General features: G+C 46.4%; 1 protein-coding gene across 11 annotated transcripts in view; it reads left to right on the top strand.

Moving 5' to 3' along the window:
• MARCHF2 (membrane associated ring-CH-type finger 2) overlaps positions 1-21,920 on the top strand; it is a 1,824,254-nt gene extending 1,802,334 nt beyond the window's left edge. For all 11 annotated transcript variants that reach the window (XM_069649684.1, XM_069649689.1, XM_069649693.1 and 8 more), the window contains one exon: positions 19,124-21,920. In XM_069649684.1, the coding sequence (XP_069505785.1) occupies positions 19,124-19,282 (159 nt within the window). In that variant the 3' untranslated portion in view covers positions 19,283-21,920. The remainder of the gene's footprint in view (positions 1-19,123) is intronic.
• The last annotated feature ends 743 nt before the right edge of the window (positions 21,921-22,663 follow it).

Raw genomic sequence — 22,663 nt, 5'->3', positions numbered from 1 at the left:
AGTCCCGCAGTGCAGGGGTTGCCAGGGAGGCAGTGAAGGGGAGAGTGGCTGGGCCAAGGACCGAGATTGGTGAGTGGCCCAGTTGCTGATTCAGTACAGTTTCAGTGATTTAGCAGGGGAGAGGGGGAGAGAAAGCAGAAGCAAAGAGGAAGGTTTTGAGGTGCTTCCGGAACCGGAGATGGTTCTCCTCAAGTTTCAAGGAGGCAGGAAGGCTGTTCCAGAGGGTGGCCCCTGCTGCGGAGAGAGATCTCCCCCCAACTCGTTGCTTGGAGAAGCGGCTGACCCTGAGGGAGTTGGAGGCGGATGAGCGAAGAGCTCGAGAAGGAAGATATTTAGGAAGAGAGAGTTGAAGGTATTTTGGCCCAAAGCCCCAGAAGGCCTTGTGGACAATGCAGAGGGTTTTGAACTTAATCCTCGCAGCCACAGGGAGCCAGTGTAGTGATTTCAGTCCTGGAGAGATACGGTCCCTGGGCTTGAGGCCAAGGACAAGTCTCGCAGTCCTGTTCTGGATGAGTTGCAGCGGGCGGAGAGTAGAGGCAGGCAGATTTAGATAGAGGCTGTTACAGTAGTCCAGCTTCGAGAGAACCAGGGCTCTGGAGACAGTGAGCTTCTGGGGGAAGGATAGGAAAGGAAGGATAACTCTGAAGAGGTGCAGCTGGTAGTGTGACTTCTTAGAAACGTCAGAAATGTGAGGAGAGAAGGAGAGTGTGGAGTCGAAGATGACTCCGAGGTTTTTTGCCTTGCAGGTAGGAGCAGGAAGAGGGCCAAGAGAGGGCCAAGGAATCTGCTATTCCAACGATGGGGCAATCCCCAGATTGACTTATTTGCGACAGCGGCGAACACCAAGTGCCGGAGGTTCGCCAGCAGGTTTCCCCAGCCGGGGAGCATGGGCAATGCCTTCTCATTCCCCTGGTACAGCCTGTTCCTCTATGCGTTCCTGCTGTTACCGTTGCTGCTGCGGCTCATCAACCAATCCAGACGGTCCCGGTGCAGGATGATCCTCGTCGCACCGGCATGGCCGAGACAAATGTGGTTCCTGGACCTTCTGGACATGTCGGCGTCCCCCCGCCCACCCCAGTAAAACTGCCGACGGACGCGGATCTCCTCTCCGGAGAAGGAGGCGCCATCCTCCACCACGACCCGGGGTCGCTGAACTTGCAGGTCTGGCTCCTGCAGCACTAGAGTTTGGAGGGTATGATATCCCGGCAGACTGCAAGGAGGTGCTTGCAAAGGCCAGGGCGTCCTCAAGTGCTATGGACACAAATGGAAGCCGGGCACAGAAGATTAACCTTCTGCAGATTACGGCCCCTCAAGTGCTGCTGTACTTGCTATATCTGGCCAAGGCGGGGCTGGCCCATGCCTCCATCAAGATCCATCTGGTGGCTATCTCCCTCTACACCAGAACTCCGGGGCACTCATCCCTGTGGTCCCATCGCCTGGTGAAGGAGTTCAGAGTTCATGAAGGGACTGTTCCGATCGTTCCCGCCAGTTAAGGCTATTCAAGCCTCTTCATTCGGCACTGTTGAAGTTCCCATCGTGGAAAACAGCGTTTCTTGTGGCCATCACCTCCGCACGACGAGTGGGAGAGATCCAGACCCTCTCCTGCAAGCCCCCATGCCGGACTTTCCACGAGATGAGGGTGGTGCTGAGGACGCAACCCTCCTTCATGCCCAAGGTGCCGTCGGACTTCCATCTCAACAAGCCCTTGGTGTTACCTGTTTTCTTCCTGTCGCCTTCGTCGCCGGCCGAGAGGACTTTGCACTTGTTGGATGTGGCTAGAGCGCTGAAGTTCTACGTGGACCGCACAAAGAGTTTTCGGAAGACATCACAGCTATTTGTGATCTTTGGACCTGTGAACCAAGGGAAGGCCCTCTCGAAGGCTTCCATTTCCAGATGGCTCTCCGGCTGCATCATGCACTGTCACCGGTTGGCAAACCGACCGTTGCCCCACCGTCCGAGTGCCCATTCGACCAGAGCGATCGCTGCTACCACGGCGTTCCTATCTGGTGTACCCCTACTGGACATCTGCAGGGCTGCTACGTGGAGGTCGACGCACACCTTCACGAGATTCTACTGTGTCAACTGGGATTCCAGGGAGGAGTCCAGAGTCGGCCACTCAGTGCTGCGCAACTGGTTCGCCTGAAGGTGGGCCTGTCGAGGAGGTAAGAGATGCTTAATGTTGAGTTGATGAAATGCTTAAATTTGAGCCTTGCCACCTCCCGTAGTTGTGCATGTGTGTACTGCTATGTGTTCTTGTATTCATGAGCATGTGAATCCATGCAAGACCCCATGCTGGAGAAGGAACAAGTTACTTACCTGTAACTGCGGATTCACATGCGACCCCTCCCTCCTAGCCCTTTGCGGCTCTTCACTTGGTCCTACTGCCACTTTACGTGATACGAAATCCGAAGATGGCTTCCAGAGGAGGGGCTTAGGTAGAGGGCAGTCATTGGCTGGGGGCAGTATGACCCAGAGACCAGTGATTGGTTATTAGGAGAAAGACAGTTCAGAAACGAAACTTTATTTTTTCTTTACCGAGGATTCCCAGCCTGACGACGGGGAATATTCATAAGCATGTGAATCCATGCCAGACCCAAGCTGGAGAACAACAGTTACAGGTTAGTAACTTGTTCCTTTTCTCATCCCAAAAAGGTCAGAGGATTGAGACCCATCCTGGACTCGGGAAGCTTGAACAAGTTCCTCAGGAAGGACAAGTTCAAGATGGTGACCCTTTCTCAGGTCCTTCAGGCTCTTCAGCTTCAGGACTGGCTGGTTTCATTGGACCTTCAGGATGCTTACTTTCATGTGCCAATCCATCTCAAGCACAGAAAGTACCTGAGGTTCGCAATTGGTGGTTCTCATTATCAGTTTCGGGTTCTACCATTTGGGCTAACCTCCGCCCGAGGGTTTTCACCAAACTGATGGCGGTGGTGGCAGCGAGTATCAGAAGAAGGGGGATTCAAGTCTACCCTTATCTGGACGATTGGCCTTGACCTGGGCTTCTCCCTCAATTACAAGAAGTCACAAATGATTCCAAGCCAAAAACTCCAATTCATCGGAGCAATCCTGGACACTTCCTCAGGGAAAGCCCCCCTCCCGAGGAGAGAGCTCACCACATTCTGCAGATGGTAATGAAATTTCAAAATGCCCAACATCTACCGGCATTCGATTTTCTAAGGTTGCTAGTCCTCAGGGCATCCTGCATTTTTCTGGTGCCAGAGGCCAGATTGAGGATGAGATCCCTTCAGTGGGCCCTCAGGACTAAATGGTCCCAGTTTTCAGGGGAGATGTCAGAGCTTCTACAAGTCCCGACCAAAGTGGTTCAAGATCTCCTATGGTGGCCTTGCAAGGAGAATATCCTCAAAGGGGACCTTTTTGGCAACCATGGCCGGAGATAACAGTAGTGACAGACGCCTCACTCACGGGGTGGGGAGCCCACACTAACGATCTGACAGTCAGCGGTCATTGGTCTCCATCGAAGTCCAAACTACATATCAACCTTTTGGAGCTGAGAGCAATAAGACTAGCACTGAAGGCTTTTCTGCCCTCTGTACAGGGAAAGAATGTCCTGATAATGACGGACAACACAGTGGCCATGTACTACCTCAACAAAAGAGGAGGCATAGGATCACTCCCACTGTGGAGAGGCAATGGAGCTCTGGTTCTGGGCAATGCAAGAAGGAATCTCTCTATCGGCAGTTCACCTAGCCGGAGAGCTAAACACGGCGGCAGACGCTCTGAGCAGGCAGAGCACAGTCTCCCACGAATGGGAGCTAGCTCAGGAAGTCCTTCAAGAGATCTTCGCCCTTTGGGGAACCCCTCAAGTGGATCTGTTCGCGACCGTGTCCAACCGGAAGTGTGAACTGTATTGCTCAAGGGAATTTCCCAAGAGGAGCTCTAGGGGACGCGTTCGTAGTGGACTGGGTATTTCCACTTCTTTGCGCGTTTCCTCCAGTCCCCGTGATTCTTCACGTAATCAGGAGGTTGAGAAAGTTCAGGAAAACCATGATCCTAATTGCCCCGGATTGGGCCAGGAGGACGTGGTACCCGGACCTTCTGGACATGTCCATCTGCCCTCCGAAACGTCTTCCACAAAGAGCGGATCTTCTCTCGCAAGAGGAAGGTCGGGTTCTCCATCCAGAGGTCAAGACACTCAGCCTTCACACATGGTTTCTGAGAGGCTAAGATATAAGAATTGGGACAATTCGGATGACGTGAGGATGACGTGATGGAGATTTTGCTTTCGGCCAGAAGACCAGCAACAAAATCCCTGTACCGGTGTCATTGGAACTAGTTCAGTAACTGGTGCAGGGATAAGAATGTGGATCCATTTCTTTGTAATACTCCACAGTACTTTCTTTTCTCTTACACTTAGCAAATTTGGGGCTCCAAGTTGGAATGATAAAAGGTTACTTGGCAGCGCTATCTATCTTTAAGCGCTCCTCGGAAGAGGTGTCCTATTTTAAAATGCCTTTAGTCATTCAATTCTTGAAAGGGTTGATACATGTATACCCTCCAACACCTTTTCAGGTCCCCATCTGGGATTTAAATCTAGTCTTAAAATTTCTCATGTGTGCTCCTTTCGAGCCTTTGCATTGTTGTCCATTAAGACTGCTCACTCTCAAAACAATTCTGTTAGTGGCTATAACATCAGCCCGCAGCGTAGGTGAGTTGCAGGCACTGTCTTGTAAGCCACCTCACACTATTTTCCATAGGGGCAAGGTTATTTTAAAAGTCAAGCCATCATTTTTGCCTAAAATAGTGTCTGATTTTCATCTGTCACAAAAGATTGTCTTACCTTCCTTTTATCCTCCACCTCACGCTAGTCAGGAAGAGGAAAGGTTACATAGACTGGACCCAAAAAGGGCTCTCAGTTTCTGTGTTTCTAGATTGGAAATCTCTGACAATGTGACCAACTATTCGTTGGATATACTGGGCACAAATTGGGCCTTGCAGTATCTAGACAAACTCTATCCAGATGGATAATTCTAGCAATCTCTGAATCCTATAAACTAACTGGGAAAGAGCCTCCAGATGGATTAAGGGCTCATTCAACCAGAGGCATGGCAACTTCCACGGCCCTTTAGAGGGGTGTCCCGGTGCAGGATATTTATGCTGCGGCCACCTGGTCGTCAATGCACACCTTTGTAAAGCATTACTGCTTGGACTCTACTTCATACCAAGGAGGACTATTTGCAAAAGCTGTCCTTCATTCAGTCCATAATTAAAATTCCTAGTACTCCCACCTCCAAAATTACCACTGCTATGGGAGTCTATCATAAGATGAGGAATACGTGGGAGGACACAATCCATTCAATCCATTAAGAACAAGTTACTTACCAACTGTAACGTTCTTTAGATTGGATGTTCCTCCCACGTATTCCTCATCGACCTTCCCATCCTACCCCTCCGTACAGTTTACGCCAGTTGCACTCTGACTTCCTGAAGAGCCTGAATACTTAAAGCCTGATCAGCTGATGCAACCATGAACACTGTAAAAAAAAACGGAGGTAACGGGCGCTGCTCGAGCCCTTTATACAGCAGATGATGTCGATGCCCGACGGCGGCCCTCGAGGGACTTCGTCTCCGTGGTCTCGAACACAGCGCCCCCTGGTGAAATTTTTTTCCGAAGCAGCTGAAGCTGGGATACGATTATCATAAGATGAGGAATACGTGGAACATCCAATCGAAAGAATGTTATAGTTGGCAAGTAACTTGTTCGTCTCTGTTGGCAAAGAGGCGTGGCCTAACACCTATCGCCATGAATGTGATCTTGTGAGTGCCTCCGGGTGCCCTGCTTTATATCCTGTTATATCCTACTGTAACCCACCCGGAAACCCACTGAAGTGGTAGATACTATGGTAAGTCTCCACGGATCTGATCAGCGGCCGGAGAGTGCCGTATGTGTATCTCTGCATATTCTCAAGGGTACAGCTGAAGCGGAGCTGTGGCTGCCACCTTGGGAGGGTAGGGCTGGTGTCTGTGGAGTCAGAGACACGCTAACCCACACAGGTACGTTGGAATCGCAAGGAACTGGTTTTCCGTCTGCTTGCTCGGCAAGGCCCGGATTTGGGACAGCAGTGGTGACGGCTCGTGGCGTGTGATGCACTGAGCCTGTGGAACTTGCAGTGCTTCCCCTGTGTGAAGCAGGGACAGCAGGCTTCCTGAATTGCATCCGCTCCTGACGGGGAAAGATATGCTACTGAGCGGGTTCCACCAACGTGCGCTCGGCTTCGGTTTATGGAGAGGGTCATGCACGGCCCGTCGTGCCTGCAGCGGGACCTCACCTTGTGGGGGAACCCGGACCACGACGAGTCGCATCATGGAAGCGGGACATGGCAAATGTGGAACCTGATAAGACCTGGAAGCCGCAGGCTGTGCTGCACACCCAAACTCAGACTTTGAGCTCCCTGACCCATGAGGCCCCATAAGGCCCCATGAGGTAGGAGTAGGTATTGGCTTGTGGCCACTGGTTTGCTAAGAGAGTGTGGGCTCCAAGTGGTGATACTCTGGACATACCTACGTCTGACCTTCTTGTATTTTTTGAGTCTGGCACAACAGCTTGAAATGATGAAAGGTCAGCAACAACTGAAACTTGATCACTTCAAGAGCATTAAAGGGAAACATGCTAAACTGCTCTCACAGACTGCTGGTGAATCTGCCCGAGCCACCTCAGAGGTTGAGCTCAGAACCTTGTACACTCTTATGGAAGACATTAGAGACTTGCGATCCTCACTTGAAAATAGGGTACAATCGATGGGGGTGGAAGTATCTTTGATAAGGGCAGCCCTCAAGAAAGTAAGCAAAAGTGTCACTGAGTTTGAGCAGAGGGTTGGTGAAGCGGAGGATACACTTACTGCCCTACAGATTAAGATGAAAGCCTTGGCTGGGGCAACACGGTCCCTGGAGGAGAGATCCGAAGACGCAGAGGACCGTGCCAAAGTGTCTAAGATCTGGATTCTTTGGGGGCACTGAAGGTGAGGAAGGGCACATCACTGAGCTGTATGTTGAGAATCTCATCTCTAATATGCTGTCGGTGAAGGGGCTGTCAAAGTGGTTCACAATAGTGGGTCCACAGAGTTCCCAGCAGGAAACCGCTGGTGGGTGCCCCGCCCACAGCTATAATTGCCAAATTTCTCATCTTTTGGGACAGGGATGTGGCAGTCGGCAAATATGGCTGGTGACTCCAGAATCCTTGAGTTTCTGGATTTTACACAGGCTTTTCACTGACAATGGAAGTCTTACGAGGCGGTGAAACAGAGATTGAGGGAATTAAACTTAAAATACATGATGTTTTACCCTGCTAAATTGAAGGTCCTTGTGCGGTACAAATCCTTTTTCTTCAACAGGCCAGAGGAGTTGTGGGACTGGATCAAACGGGAAAGGTCACACTGGTGGAGACCACGGGTTGGGGGGTGGCAACCAGTGAGTTGGTGGAAGGACAATTTCCTATGATGAGATCTGGGAGGGCGTCATCGGCAGAGTAGGGGTGACTCGTGATGGTACTTTCGCACAGGATTAAGCAGCAACAGGCTTTGGCCCAGAGGACTTGCAGGGAACTGAACAAATGACTACAGCAGGTTGCTGGGGGTACCTGTTGGACTGTGTCACTGAGCCATGGAGGGCTGTACCCAGGAGTTGCTTTTGACATATATATATAGATCTGTGGGAGCTTGGGTATTGGAACTGAGATATGGTGGGCGGCAGTCATTTCTACATGGGGACATGAGGTTAGGGAGCGACTTTCACATGTGACAGGGACCTTACCCTTATCTGTTAAAGGGGTTAGAGCCTGCCTCCCTGGGAGTGTTCTACTTACTGAGCCATTAGTAATTTACATCCATGAACTGCAGTGGTTACAGGGAGAACCCTGGGAGAACCCTATTTGTTATGGGAGTCTGGGGCACGTTGCCCAGTTTGCTGTGGTTGAGGACTTACGTCTGTGGATTGGGATGACAATGTGTGTTGTTCCGGGGGGCGGGGGGAGGAGTGAAGGTTGTTCTCTTTAGGGTAATGGGATGGGGGGTCCGATTGAAAGGTTTGAGGGAGGCTAATAGATTTGTTGTAGTCTGTTCATGGCTACACTAAACGTGCTTAGCTGGAATGTGCGTGGCATTATAAATGTGGTAAAAAGATGCAGGATATACTCCTACTTACATATAGTTAAGGTATTCTTGGCTGTATTGCAGGAGACCCACCTGGTGGGAGTTGAATTGGATATATTGTGGTCTAGGTGAAAGGGGCAATTGGTTGGTACCTCTTTTTCTGCATATGCCCAAGAGTACTTATTTGGATTCGATAGTCGGTCCCCTTCACCATATGCTAGACCCTGGCTGATCCTGACGGGAGGTATGTGGGCATTGGAGGATGTTTACAGGCACATGACATTTTACTGATCGGACGTTTTGCTCCAAAAACAGAACAGTCAGACTTCTTTGTATGGGTGAGCTACACAACACAACACAGCGAGGGCTGGGGGATGTGGCTAGGGGACTTCAACTGTGTAGTGTATAGGGACTTGGACACCCAAGTCGTGCATCCAAAACCTTACATAAAGTCATATGAAAATTGCTTTTGTGTGACACTTGGAGGAAGAGACATGGTTTACACCCTTGCTATTCCTTTTATTCGGGGGCTCACGGATTGTTTGTCGATTGACTGGTTTTGTAGGGGAGGAGATGGTAACATTGGTGGGGAGGGTAGAGTTCTTGGATAGGACACTCTCTGACCATGCCCCCTGTCTTTGGAAATCCTGCTACGCTATCGGGTTTCCCCGATCTCCAGGTGGAGGTTTAATAATAACATGTTGGCGGACCTGGCGTTCAAGTCATCACTGAGGATCGCAATTGGGGTTCCACTGAACGTAGGTGTACGGAATGGGAGGCTATGAGGGTATATCTTAGGGGATTCTGTATCTGGGTGAGGAGAATGTTGACTGGTGAGGGTCTTCGATTTAAGAGGGAAATGGCAGAACTGGAAAGGCACAAAGGTAATGGGGAAGAAGTACTGTCTATCAAGGCAGATGTCAATGAGAAACTGAAGGATTCCTGCAGTGCCTTGTCCATGTTCGATTATACTTTGTATGCAACTCAGCAGTATTCGGAGAGGGACAATGCAGGTAAGCTTCTGGCTTGGTTAGTTAAGAGAAAGGGGGGTAAGTGAACATTTGACTAGGTACTGGATATTGGAGGCAATCTGGTGTCAGATCAAGAGGGGATTTGTGTGACCTTTCAGGGATTCTATAGTGGATTGTACGCCGCTCATGAGGGGTGTCGATCAAGCCGATTTAGCGGCATGGCCAGAGGAGACTGACTGGGTGTTTCGGTGGAGCAAAGCGAATCACTAGGGGTGCCTATTGTGCAACAGGATGTTGAGTGGGTTATAGACAAACTAGGGCAGGGAAAAACCGCAGGGATAGATGGCTTTACCGTCGAATTGTACAGGGATTATAAACATTTACTTGCCCCTAGATTATTGGAGGTGTATACTGAGGCTCTGGGGGCTGGGGGATTCCCAGGTTGTGTCATGAGCACTGCTCCTGAGAAGCCAAGTCAAGCCCAGCATCCCCGCAAGCAGGCTCACGACCCTCGTCCCCGGCTCCAGCAAACCCCTATTGGGGCCCTTTGGACCATGTCCTGGCGCCTCTGGCGCCAGGCTCATAAGGAACCTCAGTCCCGGCGCCAGGGGCGCCAAGCTCAAAATTCTTGCAAAGGTGCTTGGGTGGACCTACCTGTAGCAGACCATGCTGCATACTCACCTTTGCAAATGCTGGCAGAATGAAATCCCCAGCCTTCTGCTGGGAGGAACTATTCCCTGAACTGGGACTACTTTCTTACCTGGGTGGGGCTGGTGCCACTCCTTAGCTCTGGAACACAGGAACTCTTTTACCTGGGCGAGGCTGAGGAAGAAGACACCCAATCACTCCAACACTATTTAAACCACACCCGATTGGGAAAACGTGCTTCGTGTTATTCTGCATCTGCAGCAGGACGCTCACCGAGTCAGCTCCAGCATTCCAGTGACATCTCCAGCTTCAGCTCAGCAACCTGTGGAAGAAAGACACGAGAACTATACTTACCATCCAGGAATCCAGACACCGGCAGAACCTGCAAGCAAAAGAAACATAAGGTTAGCAAGTTGCAACACGTTCGCAGCCGCGCTCGCTTACCTGATCCATCTGTGCTTTCACGGATTCTTCGCGGCCTTCTCTTCAGCAGCCTAACGGCACCTGTAAAGACAAAGAACATTGTTAAGTAGGAATCGGGTGAAGGCGGCCGCATTTACTTTTCTTACCTGCTTTTGTGCGCGGATTACGATCTCTTCAACCGCTGCAGCCCGGCACCTGAAAACAAGAAAAGACATTATTTAAGTGCCATTAAAGACTGCAAGAAAGCCTAACACTTACGTGTTTCCCCACGTGCATCCGCGACTGGGAAAACGCCCGAAAGGTCCCGACACCTGCAAATAAGAAAAGAACATTGTTAGAGGTGCTATAATAAGGTCACAGATCATTATACTCACGTACTTCGCACGTGCAACGGCAACGGACGAACAACGCCCGCAACATCTCAAGACCTGAAAACAGAAAACAAGGGACATTATTGAGCTGTCATTGAAATTCCCATACCTACGTACAACCGCACGTGTTGTGCTCTCAGTGACCACGCCCTCAGCATCCAGGCACCTGAAAAAGACAATGCAAAGACTTCATTAAAGGTGCCCATCTCTTCAAGACTATAAACTCTTTACACCTACTGGCATCCGCTCGTGCAGTAACGGCGACATCACCTTTTGGCATCTCAGCACCTGTGCCTCTTCTAAGGCCACAAAAGACTTTGAGGACCTCCAGTGACGTAACTGGAACCCACGCACCCCTGCATAAGTCGCAGGATGGAGAGCCCAGCATTTATACGCCTAAGGTGAGAGCTCACCAGGACATTGGACTTTCGGAGAGTTGGCGATTAGTGAGGAGGAAGTCCAGCCAAACGGTCATTAACCCTTTTTTCTTCCACCTGCAGAAACCTTACCCTGCAAGCCAGACGGTCAATAAGAGGAAGCCCAGTCCAGAGAGTCATCCGAGCTCTACGCTTCTCAATTGAAGAGACTATAACAGTTCAGCCGGGACCAGCGCCTCCGTGGGAATCAGGTGAGCGTTACAGGTTGCATGCTGTAGGCTTTGGTGGTGGTGCTACCTAAACCGGGCAGGGATGCAACAGACTGCTTTTCATATAGACCGCTATCCATGATTAATGTGGATATTCATATCCTTAGAAAAATTCTGGTAGGGCGCCTAGCACCAATGGTTTCAGACCTGGTCCATCCAGATCAGACATGTTTTATCCCAGGCAGGAGTACTAAGCACAATTTGAGGAGGCTCTTCTTAATTCTGCCTGAATACAGGGACGAAAGAGAAAGGGCAACAGTGGTTAGTCTTGGCTCCTACAAAGAGTTTCACTCCTGATTGGGGTTTCCAGTGGCAAGTACTGATGAAAATGGGTCTGTGTTCTGGGTTTATCAATTGGGTACACCTCTTGTACAAGGGAACTGTGTCTAGGGTAACTATTAACAAGATCGTGTCTACCCCTTGGCAGGTAGGCAGGGTTGCCCACTGTCACCACTGATCTGCGCATTGGTCATGGAACCCCTGGCAGGGATTATACAGGGAAGGCATAAGGCTGCAGGGTTACGCATAGGCAGTCGGACTCAATGCATATCCCTATTAGCAGATGATGTCCTACTATATGTCCAGACCCTGATACCTAATTTGGAACAGGAACTAGAGACAGTAAGGAAATTTGGGACTCTATCCGGATTGGTTGTCAATCATTTGAAATCCGCTGCCTGTCTTGGTGGCTGATAGCTTGGCTCACCTGGATATGGGACCACCTAGAGCTGTATTCAGGTACCTGGGCATTGAAGTTGGCGCGAGCTAGGAGTGGGTGTTCCCACTGAAAGTGGAACATGGTCTCCTTGTATTTGATAGATCTGTTAGCCTCTGGGTTAAATCTCCTCTATCAGTGTTGGGGCGATTGGCCTTTGCTGAAATGATAGCCCTACCAAGGCTGTTGTATTTCTTCCAGGTGATGCCAGTAGTCATCCCAGATGAGTTTTTCCATACGCTTCATGGGTTATTGGGGAGGTTGATTTGGAAAAGTGGGAGTCCGAGGGTAGAGTTGTCAACATTGTAATTGCCTGTGGGAAGGTAGTGTATTGGTCCCCCAAACTTAAAATTCTATTATTGGGCTGCCACCCCTAAAGTACCTTGTAGATTGGTTTGTGCATCCATATGGAGATGTCACGACTGATCTGATTGTGAATTTGTGCAGCACGCTTTGGCTTTTTGAAATACTGGGGGCAAGGGAAAGAGAAATCCGGGTCCTCCCGCCGGTGTCCACACTGGGTCGAATATAGTGGCGTGCAGCTAAAACCCTGAGACATTAATTGCCCTTCTTGCCTGAGATGTGCCTGTCTAGCAGTAGGGTTCAATGTGCCCTACGAGGGACCGTTACTGACTCTGTTCCCTTTCGGCTGGGGAGGATGTGTTGGGGAACTGAGTGGGGTTGAAGTTGCTCTCCCATATGGCGAGTTCTGGGATCGGTACTCCAGCACCCACATTAACTTCCTTTATTACTCCAAGCTATTGGCCAATGTTGGTGAGTTATGGGATGAATTCACAAACAAACCTGAGATCCATGGAGTAAATTTTGCCTTGCCAAAACTGACAGAGGGTGGGAAAAAGATGTCAGAGATATACGCCACTATGATTTGTCATGCCAAGGAGAGGAGAGTACAGGTGAGGAATGAATGGGTGAGGTATCTAGTGGAACCTATAACAGATGGAGAATGGGCTAGAGTGTTACTCCATGGAAAGTAGGTGTCTAGAAGTGCCAGATTCCAGTGGATTAAATATAAGTGTATTATGAGGGTGTTTTTTATGCCTATCAGGGTGGAAAAGATTGCTCTGGGAGGCCGAAACACGTGTATGGGGTTGCTGTTGGTACTCTTGTTCAGAGGAGAATTGCCTAGCATTTCGGGGCTCGAATGCCCCTGGGCAGGACAAAGACTGATATGTGTATGGAAATGTCTCCTCTGTGAAAAGCATAGTGAGCTAAAGCGTGGTTGAGACCCTCCCAGGGGCCATCCACCCAAGAGCAGGTCAATGGGCCGTGTTCGTACCGGTAGAGGGTTTCCCAGACCTCTTTATGCTCTGGGGGGTTCACTGTACTGCTGGTGATGTAAGAAGTCGGCTGGGTCCTACCTCCATGTGTAGTGGGGTTGTGGGAAGGTTGGGGTGTTTTGGACACAGGTAGTTGCCAAGTTGAATGAAGTTAATGGTTGGATTAAGGCCAAAAGTTGCCTACTGGGTTTGTTACAACATTGAAAGGGCAAAGGGCATAAAAGGCTTAGTGAAGTGGCCTCATTGGGATAGGTGTTGGCAAAAAGATGTGTTGCTATTGCCTGGAAGGCACCTGCAGGTCCGGTACTAGATGGATGACTTGGGCTTTCTGTACATCGGTTCAAGCTGAATTGAACATTGCAGATATATCGAGTGGATCGGGGGAGCCAGAGGGTCGGTATTGCATCTGGTACGAGATATGGAACGTACTTCAGGTTCGCTCGGAATTGAGTGATTCTGAGTGAATGGAACGTTTAGGGGAAGGACTGACTCTCACTTGAGTGCCTTTGTTGCCCAACTAGACCTCTAATTTGTATGACGGGGAGCGACGGGAGTTGCCTATCCATGAGGTATACATTGGAGGGAGAAACACAATGTGCTTTTATCATGGGTGGGTTTCTCCAGATGCTGGTTCAGAATGTGCTGGAACCTCTTTGGCAACATGTGATCTGTGACTGTCAAAGATATGAGCTATGTCGCACTTGCCAGGCAATCTCCTCATGCTGTATTGTACCTTAATGTTATAAGAAATGACAAAAAGATGTTTATAGATAAATAAATGTCCCTGTCAGCGCCCTGTTTTTCAAATTGTAAAAAAGGTGTAATACTTTGAGCCAACCGCACGATGGTGGCTTATGAAAGCATGTGATTCCAAGCAAATATGAGCCACCGAAAGACTATTACTGGGTAAATATTGTTTGTCATACCACATCCATTGCCAAGCAGAAAGTACATTAGCTTTTGAAAAATGCTTCAGCAGATGTTAGACAGGAAGGCATGTGTTTCAATTTGAACACTCAAAAGGGAGTTAGGAACGCTGTTAGCTGCATTGATTTAGCATGAGGCTCCAGCTTGAGGCTACGTCAATTGATGAGAACACTCGGGACTTGCCTTACAAATGTAACCTCTCAGATATGTAATGATTGTCCCAACACCATCTCTCTCTGGGCCCCAGCACTCCTGGATGAGGAAAGGAACTCGTGGGGCACATTATGAAGCTGAAGCAGGTTTTTCAAAAGATAAGTTTTATTTTCTTTCAGCTGGGCAAAACACATCATACAGCAAGGGCATCTCTGGAACTCTGCTACAATTCTGAGTAAGACCCTGCTTTTTATACACTCTAAGTTGGCTCAGTTCCCTACTTATGATGCAGAACTCTCTCATTGGTTCAGGCAGTCCAAGACAAGCCCCTTCCTCTTCTAGGTTTGGCTGACTGGGCTGCCAATTCACAAAAGCTCCCATGTCATACCCACATCTGTTACTGATTAAGATTGTGTGTGCTGTAACTGACCTTTAAAATGGGAACACCAATGACATCAATCATGAGACATTTTTAGCAACTGCATCATGGTGTCCTGTTCCAGAGGCCCAAATATGGGCATCATCTGTATCCTCTGCCAATTGAACCAGCTGAATGCATCACCCACTATCTTCCCTTGACTGCTACTACGCTTCCCCGGCTTGTCACTGTCAAGATTAGAGATATGAAGCCCAGACACCATGTCCTTGACTACTGAACTCTCACTGAACTACCATGAGATAATTCTTTAATCCTTTCAGCATGGTTTCTCAGAAATTCACTTATATGTATGCCCAGCATCCATTTTAGGGTGCCTGACTTTGTCCTGAATCCCAAAACGGCTGCCCACATTCCAAAATGCCTGACCAACCTATATTTACCCATAACTTCAGGTCTGCTTAGTTTTGAACCTAGATTCTTTGATAATGTATCATAACATGTACTACCTGACACATTCTCTACTTTTCATGACATTCTGTCTTCATAAAATAGATTGTCCTCCAGAGCGCTTTTCTGTAAGGCAATACATTTCTGCTTTCTACAACATCTACAGTCACTGATCACCCCAATAGTTTATCATCAATCGGTTTGAGGTGGAGGGTGTCTATCTCCACTACATTCAGTCTGAGGGGGAGGGAGGACCCATGCTTTACAGATAGGTAATACCTCTTATGCCATTTAGATTGCTAAGTTCAACACAAAGCCTCATACTGTATTTGGATTCTGCACAAGAGCAATAGATTAAATGTTGTATCTAAAGCTTCTATAACTCAGGATAGTCTTTAAGTAACCCCACAGGAGGTTGGACAGCGGCTGGCAGGACCTGCCCATCAACTGCCTCACATTTGTAGAACCTCCACAGGCCCAGGCTTTCAGCCTTTGTCATGATTTTAAAAATGTATCACATCAACCAAAAGAAAGACTGGTAAGAACTTAACATAGAGTCAACCAATGATAGCCCTCTCTGAAGACAAGGCACACGTATTAAGAAAATGTATTATGCAGATAATGGAGTGATTCAAAAGTCCACTGAGGTTTTCCTGGCTCCTCTTGCTTCCAAGATGAAGTAAAAAATGTTAGCTCATCCTTCAAGCGATAAATGGCAGTTCCTTCATCCACGAGGGATCCCACAGCAACCCTCTCACTCAAAAGAGACACATCCTGCAATCATGTCTCTGGCAGACCACCTCCCATCGATGAAAAACATCCGCTGTTAGCGGTCTTGTGTGGAAAAACCCGCTGATGGGGAAAATCACCACAAATGTAGCTCTATCCAAAAAGTAATTGGCAAAAGGCCATCTGCCATTGGTCTTGCAGTCAAGCTCATCCACTAAGCACTTTTGATACACAAATCTGCCAATGTCAGTGGGAAAGTAACCATTGAAAAATGAAAAGGTACTGTCGAGCACTGTCTGTGAAGGACGGATCGTCGTCAAAGTCAGAGCCGCTTTTGCCTAGCTTTAATACCATCTGTGGACCTCACTATTGTCCCATTATTGTTAATTGGGCAGTCTGTCTCAGGTCTTCTTAGAGGGTTCTGCACAACCTCCAGTTCAATCTGAAGATGAAGAAGAACCTTTTGCAACCCCCTAATGCAGTGGGTGCAGTCACTGACCCTTTTTGAGTCTGCCTGTGCATATGGAGCCTGTGGAAAGGGTTATGGACGATTTCAAGGTCAACAATGCCTGAAGCATGTGTTCACATCCAAATCCTGCCTGGGTAACTCAATGTCCTCTGAGCACCTCCAAGTACCACTTCTGGAGAAGAGCTCTTTTACTCTTGGCTGTCTTATCCCATTTCGCATGGCACACCCCCTGCGGAAGACAAGTATTTGCATGAATATAATTGGGAGTATCCTGATTAAGAGGAGGATTCATATTCCTCTCTGGGTAATGCGCCACATCCGACTGGAAGAGGGTGAGTTCCGTTTCGGCATTCAGGAAGATGATGAATGGCTTGACTTTCTCATCCCAAAGCCAGTCCTAACTGATTCACCCTAGAGTGCCTTTCCACCTGATGACATCTCCTTTCATTGCACAATGTCAAGAGCTGCAAACCTGTTTTACTTCCCAGTTGTGACGAAGAGAAAAAATCCTCCCTGTATGACAATTGTGGTCAGTCACGCAAAGTTACACCCACCATCCCAATCCTGGATGACATATGGGAGACGATAAAGCACATTTTGAAAGCACCTCTATGCCCACCACCCTAGTTATTCCTTTGTGAAAAGAGGTACATGTGCCACAATACTTGCACTGTGCCTACAAGAGTGCCCCAGCTTGGACTCAGTCATTACGGTCGCACTGAGGCAGAGTTATGTCAACCCAGCAATCGCTATTTCTGCACCACTACACAAGGAGAATAGGAAATTTGACTCTCTGGGAAAGAAGGTGTCTGACAAAGGTTATTTGACACTATGAGCTGCAAATGCTCTAATGATAACCACTGCTGACAAGTTGGAAGAAACTAAAGTCATAAGCATGGACATAAGGTTCTGCGCATGCCAGTGGCTCCTATGGCCAAGGCAGCACTGGTTTCTGGCAGCTAACCGAGCTTGGAGAGATGAAGGCCCCCAATTTCCACCTGCGGTCAAGGCGCACATTCTCGAGATGCCCTATTCTGGACAGAAACTGTTCAGTAAGCAGGTCGACAAGACCTTGGAAGGGACCAGGAGCGACACTGACACCACCAAAGCAGGAATTGTCCCTCCCTTCATCCTTCTTGAGAGTATCACCTTTGGGACCCGTCCTCCATGGCACATGGCTCCTGAGTCCCAACCAACAACTTCATGAAAGTTGAATACTATCTTTAGAAGTTATGATGGCCCCCTTCGAGTACATACATAAGGCCGACATTAAGCAGGTGTCATGGAAGACTACTTTTTTGGTGCCCATAACCTGTCCCAGGCCATCACCTCCGAGTAGCAATCCCTTTTCTCCAAAGAGCCCTACACCAGACAGGGTTGTCCTTCACCTGCATCCAGGTTTTCTACCTAAGACTTAAAAATCTTAAAGTAACCCTGTCCCAATCCATTATGTTATCTATATTTTTCCAAAAACACTCCTCAGTGGCGGAATGAAATTTACACCTTACAGTGTTGATTTTTACCCTGTTTAGCAAGCTGATCGATTGAGCAAGTAGATTGTTATATGGCCCTTAGAAAATGTAATGGGGCCGTCTTACATTTGCATGGGTTACCGTTTGTAGACTATATGAAGAATTCACGTTTGTATTTATCTGTTTTATAATTGTCCTGTGTTGCATTGTTTTGTATATATCATATTGTTTATTATTTGTTGAACTTTTATGTTTACTGTCCCTCATTAAGTAAACATATTAAAACATTTTTGGGTTGGAGTATATTCAGGTCCGCCCTGATCATTTTTTAATTACGTTTACATTCACATACAACCTACCTGTTTCTCCTTGAAACGGGTAGCTGCTTATGTACGAATCTAACATGGCTCCCAGAGGTGGATCCTCTCTCTGACTCTTAATTTTTCCTTGCTAAGGGGGACCAAAAGGACATAATGTGGGAGACAGACTCCAAGTAAAGTCTTTCTTTCTGCTATGTGTTTCTGTTTTAAATGAGAATACCCAGCCTGATGAAAGGGAATTATTGTAAGCTTGTGAATCTTTGAAAGATGGCAGCAAGGGGGAACTAAGGTAACAAACAAGACCCAAGTCCTACTGACTTGAAACACCCCATCTACCTACAATGATCCTGGTAAAACATGGTGCAGACAGAGAGAAAAGTAAAATAATTGGGTTACACCAGCATTCATGTTGAAGCAAGGCCAGAGTTTCCCATTGTTAACTCTGTGCTGTGCAAAAGGTCCTCTGTTCTCTTTCACTTAATATTGGCCACAAATCTGTTGGGGTGTGCTATTGGACTAGGAGTACAAGAGTGACTGCATTTGGTAATAATGACCATAGTAATGATACGTTATTGCTCTGCGGTATTTTATGCTGGATTCCCACTGCTTCTGACCCCTGTAGGAATATGTGTTATCAATACTCAGCCTCATGTGCATGAGATTCAAACCTTTGACTGCAGGTTGCACATATTAACGTCTGCGTTATCGTACAAACTAAACTTTATTAAATGGCCTAGGACCATTTTGAGAATCTTCCCCTGAATAAGCACATATTTCCTTTTAGTGTAAGCTAATTTATGGTGTTCTAGAGCAATGACCACGTCTGGGCTTGGATGACACTTGCTGCCACACGTTATGCGCCTCTTTATAGAACAATGTAGATTTACATTATGCAATATATAATATCTTTACTTAGTTGTATGACTAGGAGCACACATTATAACGAACTGATATCCCTGAATTAGTATCAGACTATTGAAGTGCTTTAAGTTTCACAATAACTGTTACAGTTTGCATTTTGTAGTGCTTATATGATTTCCTGTTTTTCAGGTTTCTTTTCGCTATCATTGCCAGCTGTATTCAGAATGGAGAAGGACCAATCAGAAAGTTCTATTGCTGATTCCGAGCTCTAAAACCTTTCACACGACCCAGCATTCGCTGCTTTCAGCCAAACTAACGAAGAAGAATGCTGATGAAACTACAGTATGAATTGTCATTTGACCACTTTCTCCATAAGTGGCCATAAACATGTCGAAAAACAAATGGATTGAAAGAAGAATACGCCTACAGAGTCTATTTAATCTTCAGAAGTTATTGGGTTTAACATGTCCAGCAGTTTTAAAGCTGTGAAAACCTTAATAAAAGCAGTCTATGCCGAGATAATGGATTTGAAAAGAGAGTTCTCATTTGATGCTGAAGAAATCCTCATATGTGGATGGATGCTCCTTCGGAGTTTTGAAAATCCATTGTGAAATTAGCACTTTTTAACAGTAATGGCTAAAGGCCATGAAGCTGCAATTCGTTTTCTTACCATATTAATTCAGTAGAATCCCATATTTATCTTTTTGAATGTTTGTGTTTCCAGTTCTTTGTAGGGTATAACTCTGTATATGTTCCCTTAGGCTTCAATGTAGAAGCAGATTGCCTGATCTTATTTAGAGGATGACTTGTTGCCTTTTTTCAGAGGAGTTACAGGTGTTGTGACTGAACTATTTATCATTAGTAAAAATACACAAATCCTTTGCATTAAATGCATCTTGGTATGTGACAATACGTTAATTTCAATTTATACTATTGCTATTCTTTTTAGAAATTGTATTGTGTTGAAAAACACAAAATATGTAAAACATTTATTTAAAAGTTCCAGTATTTCCTGTTTTAATATTTGACTTTGAAATATCATTTGGAATTCTGTATAAAAATCTTGCATGTACGAGTTTCATCCCAGGAGTAACGTTTCTATGTACTATTCTCCCAGCAGATTGCACTGAACTGCTTACCACAGTGTACTGCTGAGTGCAAGAAAACAATGATATCTTTTAATTGGTTGATTTTTCATAAAAAGCATTTCTCAATATAGATATCTCTCACACAGCTGTATGTTTGAAAAGCTAATTGGTCAACAATCATATTAAGGGTATGACAATATTCCATAATGTGGAAAATACAATTTCGGCATGTATGCATTGAATATCTAATCAGATGAGCCAACTAGTAGATGGCTCTTCGATTCATGCCTTCCTTTTAATAATATTTGTATTGAAAGCACAAGCAATATACAAGGACTAGCAGTTCATTCATACCAAACAGAGTGCATTGTGCTGATGCCAGTTTCATACATGTGCATGCTTTTTGGGGTGTAGTCTTACAAGAAAGTAGCGAGCCTGCACTTTAATATAGGTTTAGCAGATAGACAATGGGTATTATACATTCCACCAGTATGTGAGATCCCACGGACTTTGTTGTTGCAAGTGTTTACGCTCTCCTTGCATTCATATGTTGTGCCATCTTTACATTTCATCCATTGACATTTTGCAAAATATGCAAACTGCAGACCTTTACTTAAAGTAATCTAAATATTGGGGGATAAATGTATCATTTCTAAATGTCTTCGTATGCAATTTATTATGTGCGTATTGTAGCTTAAGCTATAGCTCACAAAAGGTGCAGAATTCTATAAAGTGATTTTTCATGTTTTCTTTTTTTGAGCTCAGTCTGAGAGGGCGAGGCAAAAAACATCTGACAGACAACTGAAACCTGTTTGCGTTAATGTCACAAATCATACATTTGTGCCAGTTCAAGCTCTATAATATCTTGGAAGGAAATTCGTCTTACCCTGCATCCATTCCTTTTGCCTGTTTTTAACTGTGGATAATGGCGGGGGCATTTTGGGGGCTGCTCGTGTATAGCGGTTGATCCTCATAACTGGTGTATGTTTTGGCTAGAAAGCCATCGGGAAGGGACAGAAAGCCCAATCCTGTGTTGAACATCACATTCTGATGCGGCAGGCAGTCTGAGTATAAAGTGTCCCTGTTTGGACCTCAGTAACAAAGGTTACATCAGTCAATCTAATGTAATGGAAACAAAAACAGTACCCACAGCAAAGGGTCCCACACTCCACTACTCCAGGTTATAATGGGCTCTTTGTTACCTACAAAACAGAAAAACTAACCGGTAACTGAAGAAACTTAAAAGGCCATACGAAGTCTATACTTTGGCAACTTTCTCTCAACTTCACAAAATTGGATTACACTTATTTTGATCCCAGAGCGTTCTTTTTTGCCAAAAGATATTCTGACAAAAAAGATTCTTTGTTGTAAGGCCTAAGGTGTCATGAACGTCCGATATATATAGTTAAGGTGAAACCTATTAACCATTAACCTTTGAGACCATTCTGCTAATTATTTTGTACTTGTTAGAACTATGTACAGAAGATATTGCCTGGCATGGGATCTCCAGCATTGGATATTTTTTGGGCAATTTCGTCTAATGGTTCAAGAGTTGTGAAAAAAAGTTGGTTTTGGACCAAGCCCATTTATTTTGCCATAGGTGAAATGCGCGCAGCAAAAACCCATTGACGGATTTGCACCAAATAAGGAACAAGGTTTGGTGTAAATCCGTCCATTTATTTCTTATTTGATGGAGAAAAGGGTGTCCCAGCCCAGAACAACTTTTGTATATCTCCCATGGGGCGTAGAAGCAACTGAGGCGTTTTGGAAATGAAAATCCACCGTCTTCTTTTACATTGATATGAGCTGGTAAATTGGAAGTTAATGTATGTGTGAACAATGGGTGGGTTGCCCAATAAACTCTTTTTCAAAATGGTTGCTAAAAAACCATGTATGCACTTTGTTGCTGCTGAGTCCTTCTTTCAGTTAAACCTTAACAAAACAGAGTTTAAAAGTGAAGAGTAAACCCAGGCTGAATCTCCTTTACTCTCCAATTTAAAGAAAAAATGCAAATGGCACCCGGAAATAATGCCTTGCACACCATTAAAAATGTATTCCGCTGGAATCCAAATGCTTTTATCAGGTTTTAAAACAGGGAGATTCCATAGAAATCTGTTTGTTTTAACGCCTGCATGAAAATATGCTATGCTCGTTTAAGTCAGTGAAGGAAAGCACAGTTGAAATGTTTATTCCGTCCTTTGCTCCTTGTCGGCCTGCAAATGGCACTAAAGTACCCTACCCTGTAAAAGTGGTTTACCCCTTACTTATTTACTGCACAGTTTTTAAAATGACCCCCGGCCGCAATCCCCCCCACGCCCCAATATTGCATCCATTCGCTTCCTGATGTCTCATTATCGCAAAGTGGCGATTGGACATGGACACGTAATGAGCAAACAATCCCATAGTGCTTATTTGTATTTGTATTTTGTTTATTTGTATAGCCCGCCTTTCCCAAAGGCATCTGGGCGTATATCTTAGGTTACAGTGACATAGTATACAACAAGTGACAATATACAGAATGAACATACAGTCAAAAAGAAAATGAGTCAAATTACTTAAAGGATATTTACAAAGTATTTACAATCAAGGTGTTTGCCGGACAAGGCCATGATACTGGTGAAGGGTCGTACCAGGGAGGATA

Source organism: Ambystoma mexicanum, chromosome 1p (assembly GCF_040938575.1).
Source record: "Ambystoma mexicanum isolate Mex_15411 chromosome 1p, UKY_AmexF1_1, whole genome shotgun sequence".
NCBI lineage: Eukaryota > Metazoa > Chordata > Amphibia > Caudata > Ambystomatidae > Ambystoma > Ambystoma mexicanum.
Note: the sequence above shows the minus strand (reverse complement) of the source record. Positions and strands in the feature narration are given on the sequence as shown.